Below are 23,035 nucleotides of genomic sequence, written 5' to 3' on the forward strand. Positions count from 1 at the left end.
CGGAAGATCCCAGGTACGGGAAGCCCTGTGGGAGTACCCAGCTGGCCAAAACCCTGGCAGTGTATGATAGAGCAGACCCAGCTGCTGCGAGAGTAGTCATTGTGGCGGGATCAGACTTCGAAGGAACGTCTCCCAAGTTGTTCTGGCCGGAGACTTTGATATACTCTTTGCCAGGAGCTGAATTGAATCAGATGTTAACTCTGGTAGTGGCAATAAAGTCGGAGATGCCCTGTGAACCTGAACTGCTATTGTTTGCAGGGATGAATGATCACCTGCACGCGATGGGACTTCTTGAGCAACTAAAGGACGATGAAATTCCGACATCGAGGAAGATATGGGAAGCCATTCAAGCGTTGTTTGCGGCGATGAATGAAGTGCAAGAGAATGTTGTCTCGAGATTCGGGTCCAAGACGAAGGTGGTGTTTACCACATCCCCTGGATACGCGAATATGCCACCCGCCCTACAGTTCGTGTACGCTGTCTTGATCCTGATAGCAGAAGGGAGTGAATGGCGGATTCTAATGGCAGCCCCCAATCGGGAGTTGGAGCCATCGAACCTGAGGCTTCGCAAGTCAGAATTGGCGGCGGCATGGGCGGATATATCTCATGCACTGAGGGGCTTTTACGGACTAGCCGACATCCTGATCGTATTAGACGAGGTGCTCTTGCTAGAGATATCGAACTTTGCCAGGCAGCTCAAGTTCAGCCCAGTCATCGGGGACGATCACCCGGCGATAAGCAAATTAACGGCCAGCCTGTGGTTTCGGAGTATGGATGTGAAGATCACGAACTCCACCAGCAAGTCTAGAGGTCCCAGTAACGAGAGAAGAAATGTGGCCGAGACGGAAAAGCAATTAGGATCGTTGAAATATCGTTTGACTCAAGAGAATGGCTGGTGGCCATTTTTGACACCAAGGCTGGAGAACGCCACGAATAAGACAAGGGAAGAAGCACCACTCCTCGTGAAGCAAGTCTGGAGTTTCCTAGAGAAGCAACTGGAGCTGGCCGAAGTAAGAGACATGACGGTGGCTAGATTTGTCTCGGCCGCCAATGAAGTGACGATCGCAGGGTTCTGGAGAGAGCACGCCAAAGGCGAATTGAAGACTCGGAGGGATTACAAGATTCTCAAGTTCTTGAGTCCTTGCTGGGAGAAGGAATTCTTGGCAGGAGTATTCGGTACCACGGCGACTATCTTTGGAGCCTTCGTGCAGGAGATACTGGGCATGCCCATCAGCCTGCTCTTGGCCCTGTATTTGGTCTACCCCAGATACTTGTTCAACATGGGTCCAGCATACATGTTTAGTCGGGGAGTGGAGACACTTCGAGTTGATGGGTACCTGGCACTAGTGCCCTTGACCCATGGGGAATTGGTGTCGTTTCATCGATTAATGGAATATGGAGAGCCTCTGTCTATGGGGAGAGTCCACACGAGCATTGAAACCAGTTCCTACAAGTGTGCCGCAGGATTGAAGACGTTGCTAGTGCAATACCTCATGATGCAAAATCGGCACATGACGGGTGAAGATGAGAATCCAACTTCGAGAGAAGAATGGAAGAAGACGAACAGAGGGATGCTCTGCTGACGGACCTATGCCTGGCAATGAGGTCGGACCCAATGGGGATAATCCGGGGCCTAGAGGAGGTGGTGACCTGTATTTATGGTCCAGCAGTGACGTACGCGTTCCCAGACCCCCTGGTGACAACGTATCGTCACTCTGTAACGCACTTGAGCCTTATCAGTATGCTGGATGGGACGGCGTTGAATTGGTGTCAGCAGGAGGTGCTCAGAGGGCGAATGAGCAACACGGTACTCTTTGGAAAGGTGAAAGATGCCGAGCTGATAGTGTACAACTTCAGGGGGCAAATGCAATGTAGAATGGGAGGCAAGCGAGAGGGTCCCATTGAAATGTATCCCAAATTCTGGAACTTGAACCCATTGACGGCGGACGGACGAGAAATCTTGAGAATTCCTGCCTGGAAGGAGTGCTTCGCACTGGTGAAGAGGGAGCTGGAGACCATAATGGAGAAAGAAATCCTCCCGGCCACCATGCCTGAGTTCCCAATAGTCAGGAGGATGACCTTAGGAATGAATAGTCCCTTGGTAGTTCCCTCCATAATGGCGAGGATGACGACGGAGGAAATGCAGAAGGATTTCACTGATGGCTGGGACCCCCTGTTCATTGGCTACACGGCGGCGGTCTACTTCCATACCAGCGAGATGAAGGTAAATTCGTGGGCGACGCAAGCGAAAAAGAGTAGAGGTTCGCAGCCCCCAGGGTATGAGGTGCGGAAGGTCTTGAGAACTCTTGAGAAGGAGGGACTTGAGAACATGTTACCCATATGGGATGATGGCAGGATGATCGTGATGGAGGGGCACGTCGCACTGGTGGACGACATGAAATTTGCCACGAGAAAATATAAGGCGCCCTATGGCTTGGAACAGGTGGAAATAAGACAGGAAGGAACAGAACTAGATGCAGCAGGTCAACTGTATGTAGCACTGACGGAATACAAAAAGCTGGATCCTACGACACCATCACCACTGTCCGTGGACACACCTGGAGACAAGAGGAGCGGACCCGTCGAGGACCGATTTAAGAAAATTCTCGAGAGAAGGAGACATGAGTCAGAAGAAGAGAGTATGGATGAAACTCTCAGTGAAGCCGGTGAAGACATGGAAGTGGGGAATACGCCTGAACCAGGGCCATCAGGGGAGGAGCTCACCACTCAAGAGCTGTTGAAAGATTTGAGCGAGGAGAATTGGGCAGATACTGCCACACCACCCCTGATCCCGTCTCCCCGGAAGGATCTGGAATTGCCATTGGCAGGTGAGACCTTCAATATGGGGATGTTACTCTTGAGCTCGGAGGAAAGGGAGAAGAACACGTTCGAAGGGAACAGGGACATATTCTTGGGATCTCTCGAGGATGACGCTTGGCAGGAATTCCTGGAGGAATTCAATCGAGAAGTGGGCAGCGAGACGACGCTGGACAAGTTCAAGAAGGAACAGTGGGACGCAGTAGTGAGGTTCGGGGAACCGCTCCTGATAGGAACGGGTCTGGATGAGAAAGCAAGAAAAGAGCTGCTGAACAAGCTAGTGGAGCTGAGGAACGCACGATCGAAGACTAGAAAAGAGAAATGTGAGGACAGCTCTACACTGAAACAAAAAACTGTGGATAAAATGGTTGATGATATAAAAAGGGATAAGGTTGGGACTAGTAATATGATTAAAAGTACTAATATCCTTAAGGCTCGAGCAGGGGGGAGGCAAGAGTGGGAAGGAGTGGATGGAGAGGTCGAATCAATGATGATAGCCACAACACCCTCGAGCAGAGATGTGAAGACTCGCAAGAGGAAGAGAGAAGTGGAAGGATGGGGTAGTCCTTCAGTGGATGCTGTTTCGGAAGGAAACTTGAGAGAGACGGCGCCCATCGTTTTGGCTCGATGCAAGACGGCGGCATACAAGAACAGCTCGGAGCTTAGGAAACCACTTGAAGTAGAAAAGGAAATAGAGGTTTCCGCCAGTTCGACGTCAAAAGAAGACTTCAAGCCTCAGAAGATATACGTGAAGAGAGGTTCAACGAACGGACAGGTAGGGGAAGTGGAGATCGGCAAAGAATGGATCTCGAAGGCACATCAGGACATGGGCAAACAAGTGACGAGTGATCCATTGGAGAGGAACAAGACGAGGAACACTTCCCGGACGTGGTGGGTGGCCCTCGAAACATTGAAGGAAATGGAGGACTGCTTGAAGAAGTTGGACAGTGGAATAGCTCGCAAGCGACGCAATTGGGCCACCCAGCAAAAAGCCGAGGTTAATAAGATAGAGATGGCAAGTCATCTGAAGAGGTCCTGGCAGAGTTTGATGAAGGATCATTTTGAAGAGGCGATGAGGACATCCTCATCAGCACCGCCACTAATGGCGAATCCCTTCGTTAGAACTGCGGGACAATTAATGTTCACCTGGAGTCTGGTGGGAATAGAGTTGGAGACATTGACCTCGTATGACAGGCTGAAGTTGGGAAGCAAGAAGCTAGAGGTGTATCAGGCACTGATGCAACACGTGGCCAGGGACAATTCAGGCTTGAGCCTGGCTAGAAGAAAAGATGCCACATGTTTCTTGAGATGGATAATGTCAATGATGTGTGATAGCACCATCCTGGCATGCCACCAGAGAGCAAGTGGAAGTAAAACCATGGAGAAAAGAGTCTCAACGATCATCTTGAACGTATATCAGAGTACAGGAATAGAAAAAGAAGATGGTTCCAGACTATCCTTAGAGAACCATCGAAAGCTGGACGAGGTACGGAGGTTCTCTAATAAGAAGTTCGAGGAAGAACATGATGTTCACCGTAACCTGGCCTCGTCAGAACAGTACTCGAGACTCAGCGAGAAGGGGGAATACCAATATGTGTCTGGAGTGATGGGAATAGCCTACAATCCCTTCTTAGACTCGGAAGATGGAGGAGCCCACAGAAACCATGAGGTAGCGGAGCTACTGAAGTTTTGGACAGAAAGAATAATGGAAATAGACGCGGTGGAAAAAGAGGGGCCGAGCCTGGGCCTGATTCTTGAGAAAACACCAGAGGTGATAAGCATACCGCGCTCAAACAAGAGAGTTGAAGTGAACACGGGCGGTGGAAATGGCTTGTTAACCACGAACTTGGGAGTGATATGGAAGCTACTAAGACCCTCCTGGTGTCCACATCCCCATGCGAGTCTAATCGAGGAAACCACCGAGCGAGTGAGGTTAGCACCAACGGAAGATGAAGATCTGGCGAAGTTGAGTGTGCTACATAAGCTAATCACGCCCCAGATGCAAGAGCCAAGCGAAAAGACGAGCGAACCCGGGTCAGCAAAGAAATTGGAGCCGGGTAGCTGTCTGGATTCGACGTGTGGGAACGGAGAGCACATCTGCGATGGACGGTCATGCGTCAGAATACTGTCGTTTCAAAAAGAAGACCTGGTCACTTGGTTCGAAGACATCACAGAAAGGGAGAAAAGTGAAGTGCAAATAATAGCGGAATGTTACGCGAGAACCACGGTGAATATAGCGACAGCTCTCGGATTCTTCTCGAGAATGTGTGGTCTGCAGGCACTGGAGAGACTGGAATCTGAACATCATTTAGTGACGGCGTTGAGCGTAGAATCATGGCCCGGGGTGTTGCAGGTGACTCAAAAACACATCCGGAGCTGGAAGGTTGGTCTTGAGGCGGAAATGGGATTTCCCATGAGCGAAGCTTATGGCTTGCCATTGAACGCGAAATCGCTGATAGGGTCAATGATGGCCAACTTGTGCGGAAGTCACTACCCGCTACACATGGCGATGGTGGAAGTTCCAGCCAGAGAATACTGGTGGACAAGGCCTTCTCAGTGCCCAAGTGCGTGAGGTTGGCTCGGATGTCGCATCACTCGCACAAGTTGTTGAGAAAAACCAAAGGGACAGTACCAAAAGAATTGAGAGATGACTTAAGTGAAATCTGGGGAGAAGATCTTCTGAAGTTGGAAAGAGAAAACACAAGCGATCACGAGAGACAAAACGTGATCGGAAAACCTGTGGGAAGTACTCCGAACCTGGAAGATAACGACACGATGCACGAGAAAATGATGGAGCTTGAGCCTCTCTTGGAAGCCTCAGGGGAGCGTAATCTCAGGAGCATTGAGATCTCTCATGGGGAATGCCCATGCCACTGTTTGGCACAAACGGTGTGGTATCCAGATCACAAGAACCTTTGCCTGGTGTGGGATGTGGAAGAGATTCGGTCGATCGGACTACCGGATCACCGGCAGAAGGTGACGCTCTTAGTAGTGAGTACGATGTTAGCTCTGAGATGGATAGAAGAGAATATAACGAAGTATCGGGAGGCGACGACGCCAACGGCTGAGTCAATATATGCGATAGACTACAGCAGGAGACTCGAGTTGTTTGAGACTGCGTACAAAGTATTCGCCATACCGACGGAAGTCAGGCACGTATGGAGTCGCTTGAGGTACTTTCCATGGTTTCGGGCGACACTGACGTCTTGGTTGTACATGACAACGAAAGTTCACATGAGAAAACATCAAAAGGAGTATCGACAGTTCCAGGCCGAGATTGGGCCGGAAGCTTTCAAGAGACCCCTGCTAACCCATCGTAATGCGATCACGACAGGATGGAAAAGAGTGGGTAAGATGTCTAGAGACAATACCAAAGCGAGGGAGTCGATACTAGAGGAAGACCTGGCGAGGAACGTGAGCTTGAGCCTGCACAACTCCTTTTGCTTGAACCGAGAAGCTAGGGTGAAGGCACTACCCAACCAAGCAAAGAGATTGCAGGAGCAGAGAGAATGGATGCGATCCTATGAACAGCTGAAGGCTTGGGAGGAGATTGTGATTAGTTCCGATGATGAAGAGGAACTGTTGAGACGGTTTGCCGCATCTAGCACTTCAGGATGTAGTACCTCTAAGGCGAAGAGTACGAGATGAATGGGCAAATCGGATGGATCTTGAGTCTTGAGAGGGAAGGGGGGCTTGAGCGTGGATCCGAGTGAAACTTGGATTCACGAAAAAGAAATTTTAACAAAGCAAATATTGTTACTAATATACTATATTTATTATATAAATCGAAATGCTGCATGACAATTTCCTGATTGAATAGGACAAAAGAGATTTTAAAATGATTGGCTTGAAAAGCGAAAATTCAAGGGTGCAGGTGTATGCAGATTTTGGTTGCTGTTTAGCAATAGTGTGAAAATTTTAAATGGCTGTGAATTTTGGGGTGTAGATAAGAATAAGTCTGCTGCAAACTTCTGTAAATGACCACTGGCACTGTATCTTGAGCAACACTCGGTTTTTCTGGGACTCACTGGCAGAAGACAGCGCGCGATGAGGACATCGATCTCGAGTCCGGGGAGTATGTGCCAGTCGGTCATATTTGGAAGTTTGACCTTGAGAGAAGCAAAAAACACTTGATTTTGGAGTGAAATTTAATTTTTCAAAATTTCGAATGGAACCTGTCATGCACGATTTTCTCGCGATAACTGAAAATCAGAAAAAAGAAATCAGAACAATTTCAGAACGATTGAGACACACACGCGGGAAAATTGTAAGAAAAAGCAGTAGGAAATTCTTATTCGCAATTTCCATCACTATCATAATCGAGAGTAGAGCTGTCCCATCTGTGACAGAGACGAGAGCATTCCCTCGAATTGGATTATAACGACTGGAGTATTATTCGGAACTGGAATAGAGTGATCCTTCGGTGGAAAGGTGGACAGCTTGAGTGTCCTAATGGTTCACAAGGAAACTATTGTCTAGAGTATAAACTCGTTCCCATTGTCAAAACTATAAAACATTAGACTCATTTAGTTACGTTATTTAATTCTTGAGTTAACTACCGACTGGATTATTTCCCACTTCTTGAGCGTGCTACTATGTGAGTACAAATTTAAATTCTAGAGTGTGTTTTATGATTGTTATGTTGAGGTAAGGCGAGTTTTAGGTTGATCCACCTGAAATGGATCAAAGTTCCACTGTCTAATAAAAAGTAACTTAACGGATTGTTCCAACCCGGTTTTTAACGGCGTTCATGTATTTTGGGTATCTAGAGACCTAAGTATGGGGACGTTTCTAATTCTAGAGTGGGGGGATATTTTAGTAGTAGCCTTTAAGATGTAACGGGTCGTAGTCTCATGTCACAAACGAACCGAACTGGCTCCGACCGTTCTTGAGGTAGAAAAACACAAGAGATGGTGTCCCTGACCCTTGAGCCAGTGGTTATAGGGCCTATTTTTCTTAAGCCTCATGTGTGACTGCAGTAGACGAATGTTACAAATAACAATAACAATACCAATAACAATAACATAACAATAACAATAACATTAACAATAACAATAACAATAACAATAACAATAACAATAACAATAACAATAACAATAACAATAACAATAACAAAAACAACAATAACAATAACAATAACAACAACAATAACAATAGCAATAACAATAAACAATAACAATATTAATAACAATTACAATTACAATAACAATAGCAATAACAATAAATACAACAATAACAATCACAATAACAAAAACAAAAACAATAACAATTAGAATAACAATAAGAATAACAATAACAGTCACAATAACAATAACAATAACAATAACAATTATAATAACAATAACAATAACAATAACAAAACCAAATTTTAATAACAATAAAAATAACAATAACAATAACAATAACAATCACAACAACAATAACATTAACAATAACAATAACCATAACAAAAACAATAACATTAACAATAACAATAACAATAACAAAATTAATAACAATATCAATCACAAAAACAATAACAATAACAACAACAATCACACTAACAATAACAATAACAAAAGCAATTACAATAACAATAACAATAAAATTACACTAACAATAACATTTACAGTAGCAATAACAACAATAACAATAACAATAACAATACCAATAACAATAACATAACAATAACAATAACATTAACAATAACAATAACAATAACAATAACAATAACAATAACAATAACAATAACAATAACAATAACAATAACAAAAACAACAATAACAATAACAATAACAACAACAATAACAATAGCAATAACAAAAAACAATCACAAAATTAATAAAAAAAAACAATTACAATAACAATAACAATAACAATAAATACAACAATAACAATAACAATAACAAAAACAATAACAATTAGAATAACAATAAGAATAACAATAACAATCACAATAACAATCATAATAACAATAACAATAACAATTATAATAACAATAACAATAACAATAACAAAACCAAATTTTAATAACAAAAAAAATCACAATAACAATAACAATAACAATCACAACAACAATAACAATAACAATAACAAAAACAAACACAATAACAAAAACAATAACAATAACAATTAAAATAGCAATAACAATAACAACAACAATAACAAGAACAAAAACAATAACAATATTAATAAAAATCACAAAAACAATAACAATAACAATAACAATAACAATCACAATTACAATAACAATAACAATAGTAAAAACAATAATGATAACAAAAACAATAACAATCATAATAACAATAACACTAACATTAATATTAACAATAACAATAACAACAATAACAATAACAATAACAATTAGAATAACAATAAGTATAACAATAACAATCACAATAACAATAACAATAACAATAACAAAAACAATAACAATTATAATAACAATCACAACAACAATAACAATAACAATAACAATAACAAACACAATAACAAAAACAATATTAATAACAATTACAATAGCAATAACAATAACAATCACAATAACAAGAACAAAAACAAGAACAATATTAATAAAAATCACAAAAACAATAACAATAACAATAACAATAACAATCACAATTACAATAACAATAACAATAATAAAAACAATAATGATAACAAAAACAATAACAATAACAATAACAATAACACTAACATTAATATTAACAATAACAATAACAACAATAACAATAACAATAACAATAACAACAACAACAACAACAACAACAACAACAACAACAACAACAACAACAACAACAACACCAACAACAACAATAACAACCACAACAACAATAACAACAACAACAACAACAACAACAACAACAACAACAACAACAATAACAACCACAACAACAACAACAACAACAACAATAATAACAATTACAACAACGAAAACAACAACAACAACAACAACAACAACAACAACAACAACAACAACAACAACAACAACAACAACAACAACAACAACAACAACAACAACAACAACAAAACAACAACAACAACAGCAACAACAACACAAACAACAACAACAACAACAACAACAACAACAAGAACAAAAATAATTTTTCGAGTGAGTTTTCAATTTCCTTTTGGCAATTTCTAGCAGATTTTTTTTAGATCATCACAGGTTTAAAACTTTCACCATAATCAATTGTTTCATTTTTGTCTGCGCGTTAGACTAAGAGTTTTCAAATAATCAATATCAGTATTAAATTGATTTCACTAACGCGTTTTGTGAAAGACAAAGTGATGTTTTTAGCTTTTATTCTAGTAACGAATAAAATAGGCTTTCTCAATTCCAGCTGAAATTATCTGTAAGTCAGATTAAAGTGCAGCTTAATAGCACGAAAAGAATAGCACTTTTATTTTCAATAGTTTGCCAAAGATGCTTTTGAACCCATAAATTTGTTTAAAAATGTCACAGTACAAATATCTATTTAGTTTTTACTTCAGTACAATGCTTTTCAGATGGCTGAAACATTTTAAATCTCTCACATGTCAAATATAATTTAATTTTGGTTCAGTGCATCAAATCTTTTCAAATGTCAGAAAAATTTCCAATTTAAATTTTGAAAAAAGCAGAAACTTATTTGCTGTTTTGTTATTATTTTTGTATAAATGATTTTGGGAATTCATGGAAACCATTTCTATTTTATTTTAGTTCTAGTTTTTTATTGATTTGTACTGTAGCTCCATCATTAAACGGAAACAATATTGTTTTTATTTTGCTATTTATGCGTTAGTTGAATAGTTAATTTTTCATGAAGCCTCGCTCATAGAAAACTTTGAAAAAATCTGGATTTAAAAATAATTGGGATGCTTTTATCTGTTTTCCTTGTTTTAGCGTCGACACATACAATGAAGTTGGCCAAGCAGTTGGGAACATTTTATCAGTCAAACTTAGAATATACGTATCACGGCATGAAAACTGGCTTCCAAAACAAGTAGGTTTTATAGAAAATGACGCTTTGAAATATTTAGTATCATAAAACTGTCAATATTATTTTCTCATTTGTTTTCTTTGAAGCTTAAAATACTTATACTTTTGAAGCCATAAACTTAGTTTTTTAATGGTTACAATAAAAACACTTTAAAATTAACTGACCAGGTTGAATTTTTGCCATCTTAAAAATTGTTGCCCATAACCTGAAAATGAGTTAATAAAAAGCAACAAAAAAGGTTACAAAAATAACAGCAACTCTCTTAATTGCGAGAAGAAAAAATCCTTCAATTCAGTCAGCTTTTGACTACCAAGACTGCTCGTATATCAGGGAAAAGCCGTGAATGTTCCGACTGCCCTTTACTCCATATCAAAACCTTTTTGGGGGAAAAATCAAAAAAACTATAAATTTTGAAAAACTGAGTTATGACCTATTTGGTTATACTCATAGAGTAATTTCAGATAAAGTACACAGTCTGCTCGCCACGCTATCTTGTTTTCGGCCGGATAGTTTCGTGCAACTTCTTAGACTAATACCGATCTTAATCTTAGTCTTATATCTATAGTCTCAATAGATCTAGTGTATACTGGTTTATGCGAGTTCCAGAATGAGAACAAGGGTATTCTAAAATTAATTCAAATTGCTCTGATGCTGAAACTACAAGTAGTTTCAGCACTTACAAATAAGTGTAAAGGTTAGAGATGGAATATGATTGCTTAGTTAGGAATATTTTATATGAATAGAGAATTATATTTATAACCAATTATAAATTCTAGTTAAGAACTGGTTCCAAAACCTCAAAAACCAAGCGTGAAATCTAGAATCGTACAAAAAAGATACGACCGATAAGGAAGCCTCAATTCCATTTGGAGAAATTTTGTTAGGCGTGATAATTTTGTCACGCATAAATAATTTGCGTTACGCTTTGAGTATAAGGATGAAATTTTCAAAGGGCGGATAAATTTGTTCACAGCATGGGCAAATTGGCGAATTTAACAAGGTCCAAAACGGGGGACATAGTTAATAAGATCCTTTTTTTGTTAAAAACTATTATTTCGATCGCCGAAAAATGACTTATAAAAAATTACACCAACCATAAGTATTCCGTTTTCTTCGAAAGCCGGAACAATCAGCCAATTTTAATGGAACTGTTTTCAACCAATCTGAGAGTTTTTTTTGTGCTGAGTTTTAATTCAAAAAAAATTATGTCTTCATTTTTTCCAAAAAAAAACGTTTGAATTAATCTTTAAGTGCACTCGGAACATCCAGGACTTCGCCCCGATATACCAGGAATCTTGATTGGTGTTTAACGCACAATTAGAAAAGCAAAAGAAACTCAAATTAGTTAACACGTTTTAAATGAATTGTTTCAAAGCCTAAATCCAATAGATTTAGTTTTGCACCAATTCTATTTTGTCAATGTTGGCTTTATGATGTTTTTTTTTCTAAAATTTTTGGTCGAAAATTTTTTGCATGGAACACTTTCTGCTGTGTTCTGATGGACTGTTATTTTATTGAGTCTTATGGGCTAAAAAGAGGATTTATAGCTATTTTGTATTAACAGTTTTGCCTGAAGGTTTAAACAGGCGACGTTTGGTTTTTCCGATCTCAGGAAAACCAATTATTTTTTATATACTACAGTCTCACGTTGTAACAATTTCTAACAATGAAGCTTCACCAAAGAAAAAGTAGATTACATGAATTCGTGACACGATCTCATCGACGAAGCTGAATATTGTAGGCAAACAAGCTTTCACGTCGTATTGCTAATTATGTGCGTCCAACAGTTTGACAAACACCATACTAAAAAGTCTGTTTTATGTCGATTGGAAGTTTTTCGGCTGGAAAAAAAATTTATTAAATAATGATGAATATTATATACTTTTAAATTTTTTTCCCCAATTTTATCCCAATTTCCCAACGAACTACGTAAAGTACCAAGTTATATGATTTGCACTTGGCGTATTTATAAGAGCAAGTTGTAAACCTCGCTCATTGTTTTTGTATACGCCATAACTTATTTGCCATAATATCTCAATTTGACTTTTTAAAAAATTTTGGCGCATCTTTGGATCCTGGAAAACTGATTGTTACCCCAAAACAGTAATTAGGACAACCTATAAAAAAAACTGAGAGAGACTTTCTGCTACTACATTAACCTAATACATGTTTTCTGTGAAATTGCTTGTCAAATCAGTAAATTCTGGATGCTCTCAATTTCATCAAATTAAGATATCTAAGTTATCTAAAGTGTACATTCTTTTTCCTTGAATATTCTTTTCTGAAAAACTTGTTTAATAATAGATAGGACAGTAGTTTCTCGCTGCATAAATAGCATGATTATTGGCCCAGTTTGAGGTCAAATTAAAGCTAAAATAATGATATGCAGACTGAGATTTAATCTGTTAAAAGAAAATCCAAGGAAACTAGACTAAAAAAATGTACAATTGCTTAAAATAAAACTAATAAAAAGATTGTTTAATTGAAATGTCTGCTCTAAAAACAGGCACGGACTATGAATGATTGACCAATGGTCGATTCATTGTAAGCTAGACTGGTATCTAATCAATACGGAAAGTAGTATTGTATCGTGTCCCGGATCCTAAGGGGGGGGGGGGTCCTTCCTAAGGGGGGGGGGTCCTCACGTAAAGCAAAATCCTAGGAAAGGGGTCCTTAATTTTTTGGAGGACCCCTATCCTAGGATTTTGTAAGCGAAAGAAATTTTCCACCCAAAAAGCAGAAGACCCCCTAGTTAGGATCTTGTTAAGCTGAGCTCAACAACCGGGACGCGATACAATAATTCCTTCTAATTCCTTTGAAAGCGGTCCCTTTTCCCGCGATAATTAAAATTAATCGTCCTAATTCCTGAACTTTTCTTTTTTCGTCCTAGTTTCATGTGGATATCATTTCCTGGCTTTCTTTCTTTCTTTTCGTCAAAGATTTGTCATGCTATTAAAGTTTGTTATTCAAAACAAGCCTAAGGATTTCACACATTTGTTTGAATTAACACTTGGTTTGCGTCTACTAGTTTATTTGCCTGAAGCTATTTATGTTAAAACAGTGATTGAGCTCAATACGAGTATTTTATTAGTTGTAAATTGGTAAAAACCAAAACATATACAAGTCGAAGTATAGAAAGGACGAACAGTAAAAATCATCTGAAAATATATGTTTCAGACTTTAATGTTTATTGTTTTGGTTTTCTTTGCGCTGTTTTTTAGATGGTCGTTCTTCTGAAGCTTCAGATAAAATAAATGGGTTTTTTATAGGGGGACGTTCACGGACTCGGCTACTAGAAGCTTCTTCTTCTTCTTGCAGCTCTGCTTCTGAGTAGGGCCGCTGTAAAAATCCCCAATCCGGAAGTGTAAAATCGGGAGAACTGTTATCAGTTTCATTGTATGAGTTGGCCCACTCGGTGTCCATGTAAATGTCTTCTAGAAAAGCATTTTCTTCAGCGGCTTTATGGCCAAAGGGCACTGACGAAATTCCGTCGAAAATTAGAAAACGTTTTGAGTCGAACGGTGATAATGCAAGTTTGTTTTTGTTTCACTGTCATTTTGGTGTGACCTTTCGAAACTATATTATAGTTGTATACTCTCATTGTTTTTCCAGTGAATAATGTGTCCCTGAAGGTTTGGTGGACCAATTCTCTCTGTGCACTCCGTTTAATTCCTTTGGCACTCAATTTTTGAGTGCCTTCTAAGCAAAAGCAAAATTATTATTCTTTTCTACAACGTAGGGGATAGCTTCATTTCACTTCAGCCACTCAATTTATACCGAACAAAATTTGATCATTTTACCAAAAAAGAGCAGAAGGCTCCAAATTATGATTAAAAAAGTGGAAAAAAGGGGGAATATGTTGTCAGATAAATCAACGTTTAGGCAACATTGTATAATGTTGCCTAAATCAGCTAAATGCCCATAGTTTAATGCAACAAATTAAGGGGTGTAGGTAGGTTGGTGGTGGTATTTTTGTTCTGTAAAAGGTAGGAATGGGGGGTGGAAGGGTGGCTTAAATTTTATTTACCATTAAGGACGACCGAATATAGTTTCGGTTTTAGGGCGATGATTTCTCTGATCGGCTTCCCACCAGTCTCGTCTTTGAACTTCAGCACAACTTTCTTGTTGGTATCCTCGAACAAAAAATGGTCCTTATCGTAATTTGAAAAGTCAAAATCAGCTTTTATTTTCTCCAAGTCTCGGTATACGTCATCAGTTTTTATAGCGTAAATAAAACTATCCGTGTCGGAGTAAAGGAGTTCCAAGTTTAGATTTGGTTTCATTTTTTGATAATGAAACTGAAACATGAAACGCTTGGCGAGGTCTAGGATGGTCGCACCAACTATCATAGGTTTATCCCACAATATTTTTGTTACTGAAAAGCTAATTGTGGCTAATTGATCGTCAATGATTTGAAAGCTTTTCATTGTGCTCAGAGCTGTTTTTTGTAAAAGTTCTCTCTCATTCCTTACAATCTCCAGCTTCTTTCTTCCTAACTTAGACTCCATTGTCTTACCGAAAGCTGAATTAACAATTAGCTTGTAGAAGTTCACCTAGAATTTATTTACCGCGGCTTTTCGTAGGCGGGTGTTGAGGTCGACAAAGGGTGCCATCCAGTGACTTTGGCGGAACTGAAGAACTTTTCCGAGGTGAGTTATTTTCATTCCCAGCTCATGGTACAATTTTAGGGTAAGGTAGTGCAAAACATAACCTTCTTTAGGATGCAAGGTCTGTAGAAGCTTTGGCACTTTTGGCAGTGTGGTGATTCCCAATTTTCCCAACATGTCGACTTGCTCGTTGCTCATTGCACCGATGTCCACTACTTCACGAGAGGGGGCAAGGGGGTAATCAGCAAAGACGTCGTGAAGCTCTTCGGGTATGGTTAAATTGACTTCAACTATATAACCCCACTCTGAGGTTTCGCTGGTGAGCAGTATGTCTGCCAGACTTTTTTCAACTATTGAAAAATCGTTTAAGGGCAAAGGGCAGTGTTTCATTATCCCCCCGTACAAATTGTTTGCATCAATATTGAGGATGTAGCTTGATGGTTCTGAGGGCGAAAAATCGTCGAGGTATTTATTGTTTGCTTTGTAAAATTGGCGCGCGTAAACCGACGACATGCCTCCTCGTATCATTCGCTGCACAAGGTCTAGATATTCACGGTCCGTTAAGAGTTTCAGTTCGGGCTTACAAACTTTTAGAAAGGCGTCCCCGGAAAGGTTACTTGCCGTGAAGTAACAGGCGCAATCCAGCCCGTATGTTTGATAGCAAACTTCACGAAAAGCTTCGAAAACGGAAGCAAGCAATAGCACATCTGTAGTCAAGTACAAGTCGTGGTAATCACCAAGTGAGCCACACTTCAGTTCGGTGAAAACTTTAAGGGCATGATTGTACTCGCTTCTTGAAACACTCACATCCCCTCCTGTTAGACTATTTTTCCACATTGCTCGTGGGGGAAGGCGAGTTTCTCGGAAGTTTTCGAATGAGTTGAAGTATGAGTAGGTGTAATGCCCTTTCTGTTTCAACAGACTGACTTTTTCACGTGAGTGGCCGAGTTTTTCAAAATGGTTCTCCAGCAGAAAAAACTTTTCGTTGGGCAAATTATCGACAAGTTTTGCCAACGATGCTAGCATGAACCTATACGAATCGATGAATCTCAGATTTTCGTAGAGTTTTTTGATTTTTCCGTTTTTGTCCGTGTACGTTTTTATGTAGACTGAGATTGTCAAGGATATATATTTTTCTTCAGATGCGGGTATTACGGAAAAAGTGTTTTCCGAATCGCTTTTTGCCAGCGCTTTGATTATAAAGTGTAAATCATAATTTGACAAATTATGAGCTACCACTGGAATGTAATTTGTTGTTTTTCTATTAACGTTACACTCATTGTGTGCCCAACCCAGAAACTTGTTGGTGTATTGGCAATGATCAAGTACCACTTGATCATTGTCGGAAAAATCATTCTCGCATATCCAACAAATTGTAGCATCTTCCCGTTCCTGGTCTGTTATACCAGTGAAAGTGTAATATTTCCTTTTTTCTACGTAAATTTGTCTCGCTAACGATTCAAGGGAGCTAAATAGCTCTTCCATCACATTCTTTTAAGCTCAAACTTTAACAGGTCTTTTTTCCCAAATTCGATTACTGCTAACGCGTAGCCGCACGGTTGATGGATTTCAATTGTTTGCGTGCTAGACTTTCGCGGATCAGGTTGCGGTCCGTATACTGGTAAGAGCAGTGACTCCAAATCAAAGTAGATTACTCTGGGTACGTAACAACGAGCTGTTAAGTTTTTGAACTTGTGGTCATCTTTTCCCGGCTTGGGCATTGTTATGACGACATCTTCGTCTTGGTAGCACAGTTCTTGATGTCTTCTCAGAGTTTCGAATGAAGCGCATGTGTGGAAACATTTGCGACAAATCTCAGATTGAAATCGGTGCACTTTGTGCCGCACGTACTCGACCAGTTTCTGGAGATCACTTATCAACACATAGTGATATTTTGATCCATCTGTCAGCAGCAACAAGTCCACAATCAGGCTAGTAGTGAATCTGCTCGACACTCTTATGGGCAACAATTCGCCATCGTTGTACCTGAACAGAAAAATCATTTTTATACCTAGGTTTGGAATGAAATAAAAAGGGTGTTTGAATAGGTGAAGAACATTATTGAAGGAATTTTAAAATTTTTAGAAGGCAATTAGAATTTGCTTACCGGAAGACGTTGATTTGACAATTGTTCAATTTTTTAAATCTGTCCATATCCATCAGACCCATTGGCATTTCGTATTCCCCATTGATTTTCACAATTCCTTCTTTGTCGAGATTGTAGGTTGAGACTTTGTTTTTCTCCAGCCACCGTCTAGATGTGGGGTAGAGGGCCGGCTCATTCACATTGTGATATGCGGCAACAAAGCAGTAGAGAAAGCAACGGTGATCATCTTTAGTGTTGATATTTGTGAGCAGAGTAGATGCTGCGCTGAGTGCATCAGGTAGCTCGAGGTAGGATCCTGCTCTTATTGGTGAGAAGGCCGCGAAACTGATTTGCAATTTTTCAATTCTGTCAATAATCCATCCGCTACCATGAGAAGAGAACGAATTGACTTGGTTGACCATATGTTCAATCAGTTCCAAGAATTGAACCCCAGCTATTCCCTCGAAGTACACTGTCAATGTCTTAGTGTTCAGAAACAGCTTGGTCCTTTCGAAGTTTCCACTGTCCCCGTCTTGCACAGTGGGAATTTTGATCATTCCCACTTCCACGTGGAATTGCACCTTGTTCGGACCCTCTTTGACCCTTTCCAGTATAAGAGCATCTATTTCCTCCTTGTTTTGGATCATGACTTGAAGCAAATCCATTTATTTTTCACCAACTTTGAGATCGTATCGACGCAATTTGCCTCTGAACGCGCTTTCCGTTGGGGCAGCGGAAGACGTCGTCTCAATGCCGTCCCAAACTAGCAATGCGTGCTTCTTCAGCAAGTGTTGTCCATAGCTTTCCGCGGTGAGAAATATTGTATGGCAATAGATACAATGACCATTCGAAGTCATGTCATGTACCAGCTCGACGTGCTCTCGGGCTTCCGACAAACTCTCGAATGACTCGAGACACTCATCGCAAACAGTTTGAGGAGGAGGGGGAGGAAGGATCTTGTGAACTTTTTGCTCATGTCTTCTCAAGTTCCTTTTAGAGCTCAGTATTTTTCCGCACTGCTGGCAAGGAACAGGTGTCGCGATAGAAGTAGAGTTCGGCATTGTTTGTTGAAGTTACTGAAGTAATTCAGGAAAATTTCAAGAAGTAGAACTGGTTATGAAAAAGCAAAAGCGAGAAGTGACTAGCACCAAAAAAACTTTGCGGGTAAGGGCAAGTAGAAGCCATTAACGAGAGTTATACTTCGCCGTCTTGGCAATAAGTACTTTCCTTTCCAAAAACAGGGTTTATTCTAGCTTTAAGCTCTATATGTCTCATCACTCTGCTCAAGTGCAGGGGTTTTGTATACTAAAAACTGATTCATTTACAGCCTCAAACTTTTGCTGTTAATTTTAAGGGTTAGCGATAAAGTTTTGGCTTTTTTTAGGGGACTGGTTTAGACTTTCAATTAACATTTCAGCATTAAATTACAAAATTTAAAGCTTAGAATGATTCAGATAGAGCCTAAAACTTTTTCTGACTAATTTTAACCGTGAAACAGTAATTTCCTAATGATTTCAAGCCCACTTCTTGGTTTGCGTAAATAGGTATAATAAAAAGTAGAAACATGAGATAAAAGTATTCAGAAAGTAAAGCCCTCAACTAACTAATTCAGTTGAAATAAACTAGTAAACTTAAAAAGTGAAAATTTTGCAAATTTGACACCTTGATAGTTACCGATGCATGATCAGCATAGATTGTCATTTGAATGTGTAAAAGATATCGGAATCAAAGTTTCCTTCATGTCATTCAGTGTCCCGTGAAACATTTCATATCATGTCCTTCGAAATATTAAGGCATGGCCGTTTGGTTTAAGGGGCAATAGCTAACCCGGAGTTACTCGTCGCTACGCTCCTCGGGAACGCCTCCCGTTCTGTAATTTCAAGTGAAATTTTTTTTTTCAAAATAAAGGAAAACCTCAAACTTTTTATGTTGTGAAAAAAGGAAAAGTAATGTTTAAAAAAGTGTCTTTTAAATCTATCAACAAAAAAACCAGTAAGTTTTGTGGGACCTCGAGCACAGTTCTACTGGTCAAGTTCGAAATTTAAAAAACATAATTTTTTAACTTCTTTTTTCCTTCATTTTTAGCTTGAATTATTCGTTCTCGTTTTAAATTCAAGTGAATGTGGTTTGAAATTTTTAGGAGCTATCTGATACGTAATTAGGACAAGCGTAGAAATTAAAAAAAAACAATTATAGCCCAATCAATGAGAGTAGACGCTTAAAAAGTTTGATTTTTTGAGAAAATCTGATTTTTGTGAAAATATTGAAAAAAAAATTGGGAAAAAATTTTTTTCTCTCCAAATCCATTGAAACTACCCTCAATCAATTTGCCATGAATTTCTGAGCAGGGTTAAGGGTCATGTTCATTTTTCGAAAAAAAAAACATAATTTTTTTTTTTCACATTTTTACCAAAAAATTGTCCGTTTTACACCCAAAACATGTATATGAATGTAATATAATGCAGATTTATGGCTTAAAACACTCTCTGTTACTTTGCGTAAGACCTGGCTAACCCCACCGGGCACAAAGTATGATGAGAGAGAGGACAGAGAGTGTTTGATAAAAAAGCCAAATAAATATGGTTGGACTACCAACAAGAAAATGTTGGACCCTTCCATATTTATCTTTCTTTTGAAAAGAAAGCAATATCCCGAAAAGGATATTCCAAATGGGGTTCACTACTGAGCAAGTGTATTTATCTCTCTCTCTCTCTCTCTCTCTCTCTCTCATTCTTTCTCAAACAACAATTTTAGCGTAAAATTGATCTCGGTTTGTGATTTTTTTTCTAGTTTTTCTCTAAGATTTTGCTGAAAATTTTACGGGGCAAACTTTAATTGATCTATTAAGCAAAATAAAAACTGAGACAAAAAATATACACACAGTAATGTTAAAACAGCTTAGAAGTCAAATCAAACAAAAATGAAAATATAAAACCTTGGAATATTATTTGAAACAAAGGAAAGTTTTTTGTTTAAGTTATTAGAAACCTCGAAACTGTAGTTTTATCTTTTTTGGCGCATAGCAAGCTGCACTTGGAGGAGTGCCTTGAATGAGATCTGGGGTGACTAGATCAATTGTCTCCGCACTAGATGAAACCCGAGCATCCGAATAGGAAGTTGATTGTTCTGGAGTTGAAACTGCTCCCCTAACAAACGACTCGGGAGACATTGCTGTCGGAATATCCCAGTACGCTTCGCGCTCTGCATAGTCACGAATACATCCCTCCTGATTTTCATACAACGGCATTGACTCGCAGTCATACGCGAAGAGAATTTTTCTTGGAGACTGCTCGAGCGAGGTTGTGTCGTTTATCTCCGTCTTTTCTAATGCCGGATAGCTCTCGTGAATAGTGCAACTCTCGTACATTCGTTTTCGATTCTGTCTAAGTAGATCGATGTGATCAAGGAGGTAGTTCGGTAGCATGATATGACTTTTTGTAGTCCATTCCTCGTTTTGATTCTCGTCGTTTTTTCGGGGAGCCAAGTCATTGAACGGACTTGCTGTAGACGGAGAGACTCTCTCTTTCTGTTGATGGATGACTGCAATCGACTCTCTCGTGTATGTTTGGTAGATAATTGTTCTTTCTCGATCAGACACTGAGATTATTTGTAAAGGACTAGTCATGACTTGAAGAGGTTTAAAGTTTTGTTAAAATGAAATGACTGAACTACCGAAATGAAATTGAGAGAATGAAAAGTATGAAAAGTTTATTAATGAGAATGAGATCAGGAAAGGGGTGGCATAGTTCAATTAGGTCAAAGCTAATAACTTTTTAGGCGAGGCTATTAAATTTTATTCATTCTTTTAAGCATGACGCCTGAGGTCATGTTAGGAATGAATGTGAAAACCCGATTTTTTAGATTTATGTGACAGCTTTATTATAGTGGCTACGGGCGAAAGCACTCAAAATCAAGTTTTCATGATAGTTTGCCAGACAATCATTGTTATGCTGTTAGAAATTCATTACCATGATTCATAACGGTCATTAAAATAACCGTCACAATAAATAACACTAGAAGATTTTTAGAGTATAGCCGGGGGAAAAAGTAACTAAATACCCATATAAAAAGAGGTTTATCGTTAAAGAAATTATATCCTTGGTGATTAAGTCTTATCAATATGGCTTAGGGCGCTCGTAAGTTTTATCACCTAAATTTTTACTTTGGGAGCGCATGATCTGTCTCGTATACTGTGATCAGTCATTCTTCAACGTTCCACACTAAAAACCAATTGGTTGTTATTCATTTATAATGTACGCTTCTCTTGACACGGATGTAGACTTTTTCGATGATTTGAGGGATATATCTTCGAATGATAAACGTTTAGTTAGAGTCGGTGCAAAAACATTTGCACAGACCGGTACTTACATAACTATCAAATTGTACAAAAAAGACGAAGAGGGAACTTTCAAGTATCGACAAGGAATAACTTTGTCAACTGGTGAATTCGAGTCCTTGGCGGACAATTACACAAAAATTAAAAGGTTGACGAAAGCAAAAAACTGCGACGTGACTGAAAAACTTAGAAAAAAGCGAAACAAATCTAAAAAATCTTCATGCTCTGAAAAGGAATGCGAAAGTGAAAACGATGATAACTGTCGGGTTGTGTAACATTATCAACTCGTTATTCTATTGAAACTTCAAAGCAATGGTTGAAGCAATGTATGAGCAATCCCCTGATTATTTCAAACAGTTCCGTAAAAATTACAAATTTTTCATCCTGAATCATGAACCCAACTTTTTGGGCTTCGCATCAAAAGCAAATTTTGCAGTATCCTCCCATTCGAATAAATTAGATTTTTGCAACCATTCGATTGACAACGAAAAACATTATCATGTGCTGGTCGAATTTACGAAAGAGTCTACCGATTTACCTAACAAGATGACTTCAAAAGCCTTCGTTGTTCCTTGTCTTCTCTCTACATTCAAATATTTAATTTTGGGTTGCTCCAACTATTTTTGTCTGGCCCTCTGATGGAAAAACTAAAAATAGCTGTGAATTATAACTCCATCAACAACTTAGATGTTAGTGGTGTTCCAGTTCGCAGACGATTGCCTCAAGTTTGCTTCGGCTCGCAGACTAATTCTGTTCAAACTCAAACTGACCTGATTACTAACGTAACAATTGAACGCTTTACTAATATTTTGAATGGTGAAAACGCTGCTGAGTTTTCTGAAATAATTGACATAATTTTAAGTGGGTATGGTTGTATGGAAATTGATTCAAACACTTTGTTTGTGAAATTTATCATGGAGAAGAAATTCAAGTTTTAAATATTGGATTTCTTTCGCTCTTTTATATCAAAAAAAATGTTACTACACAAGCGGGAGGCGTTCCCGAGGAGCGTAGCGACGAGCAACGCCGGGTTAGCTATTGCCCCTTAAACCAAACGGCCATGCCTTAATATTTCAAAGGACTTGATATGAAACTTTTCGCGGTTCACATAAACTTGCAGAAAAAAAATTTTGTTGTTAATAAGAATGAATTGAAAAAAAAAAACGAATTTATAAATTTTACAAAAACATCAATAAATTAATTTAGAATAACATATGTTTGGCAAATC

At 38.9% G+C, this 23,035-nt stretch overlaps 2 protein-coding genes across 2 annotated transcripts in view; one reads left to right on the forward strand and one right to left on the reverse strand.

Annotated features, from left to right (window-relative positions):
• Positions 1-23,035, reverse strand: part of LOC134848893 (transmembrane protein 216-like) — a 354,893-nt gene that overhangs the window by 134,366 nt on the left and 197,492 nt on the right. The gene's annotated exons all lie outside the window — the stretch shown is intronic.
• LOC134847529 (probable serine/threonine-protein kinase clkA) lies at positions 7,853-9,808 on the forward strand (the record flags this gene model as incomplete). The annotated part of the gene is made up of 3 exons (XM_063864584.1): positions 7,853-7,970; positions 8,478-8,609; positions 9,177-9,808. Coding segments are annotated over 3 exons (882 nt in total), but the record flags the coding sequence as incomplete, so codon positions are not given.

Source organism: Symsagittifera roscoffensis, chromosome 6 (assembly GCF_963678635.1).
Source record: "Symsagittifera roscoffensis chromosome 6, txSymRosc1.1, whole genome shotgun sequence".
Lineage (NCBI taxonomy): Eukaryota > Metazoa > Xenacoelomorpha > Acoela > Convolutidae > Symsagittifera > Symsagittifera roscoffensis.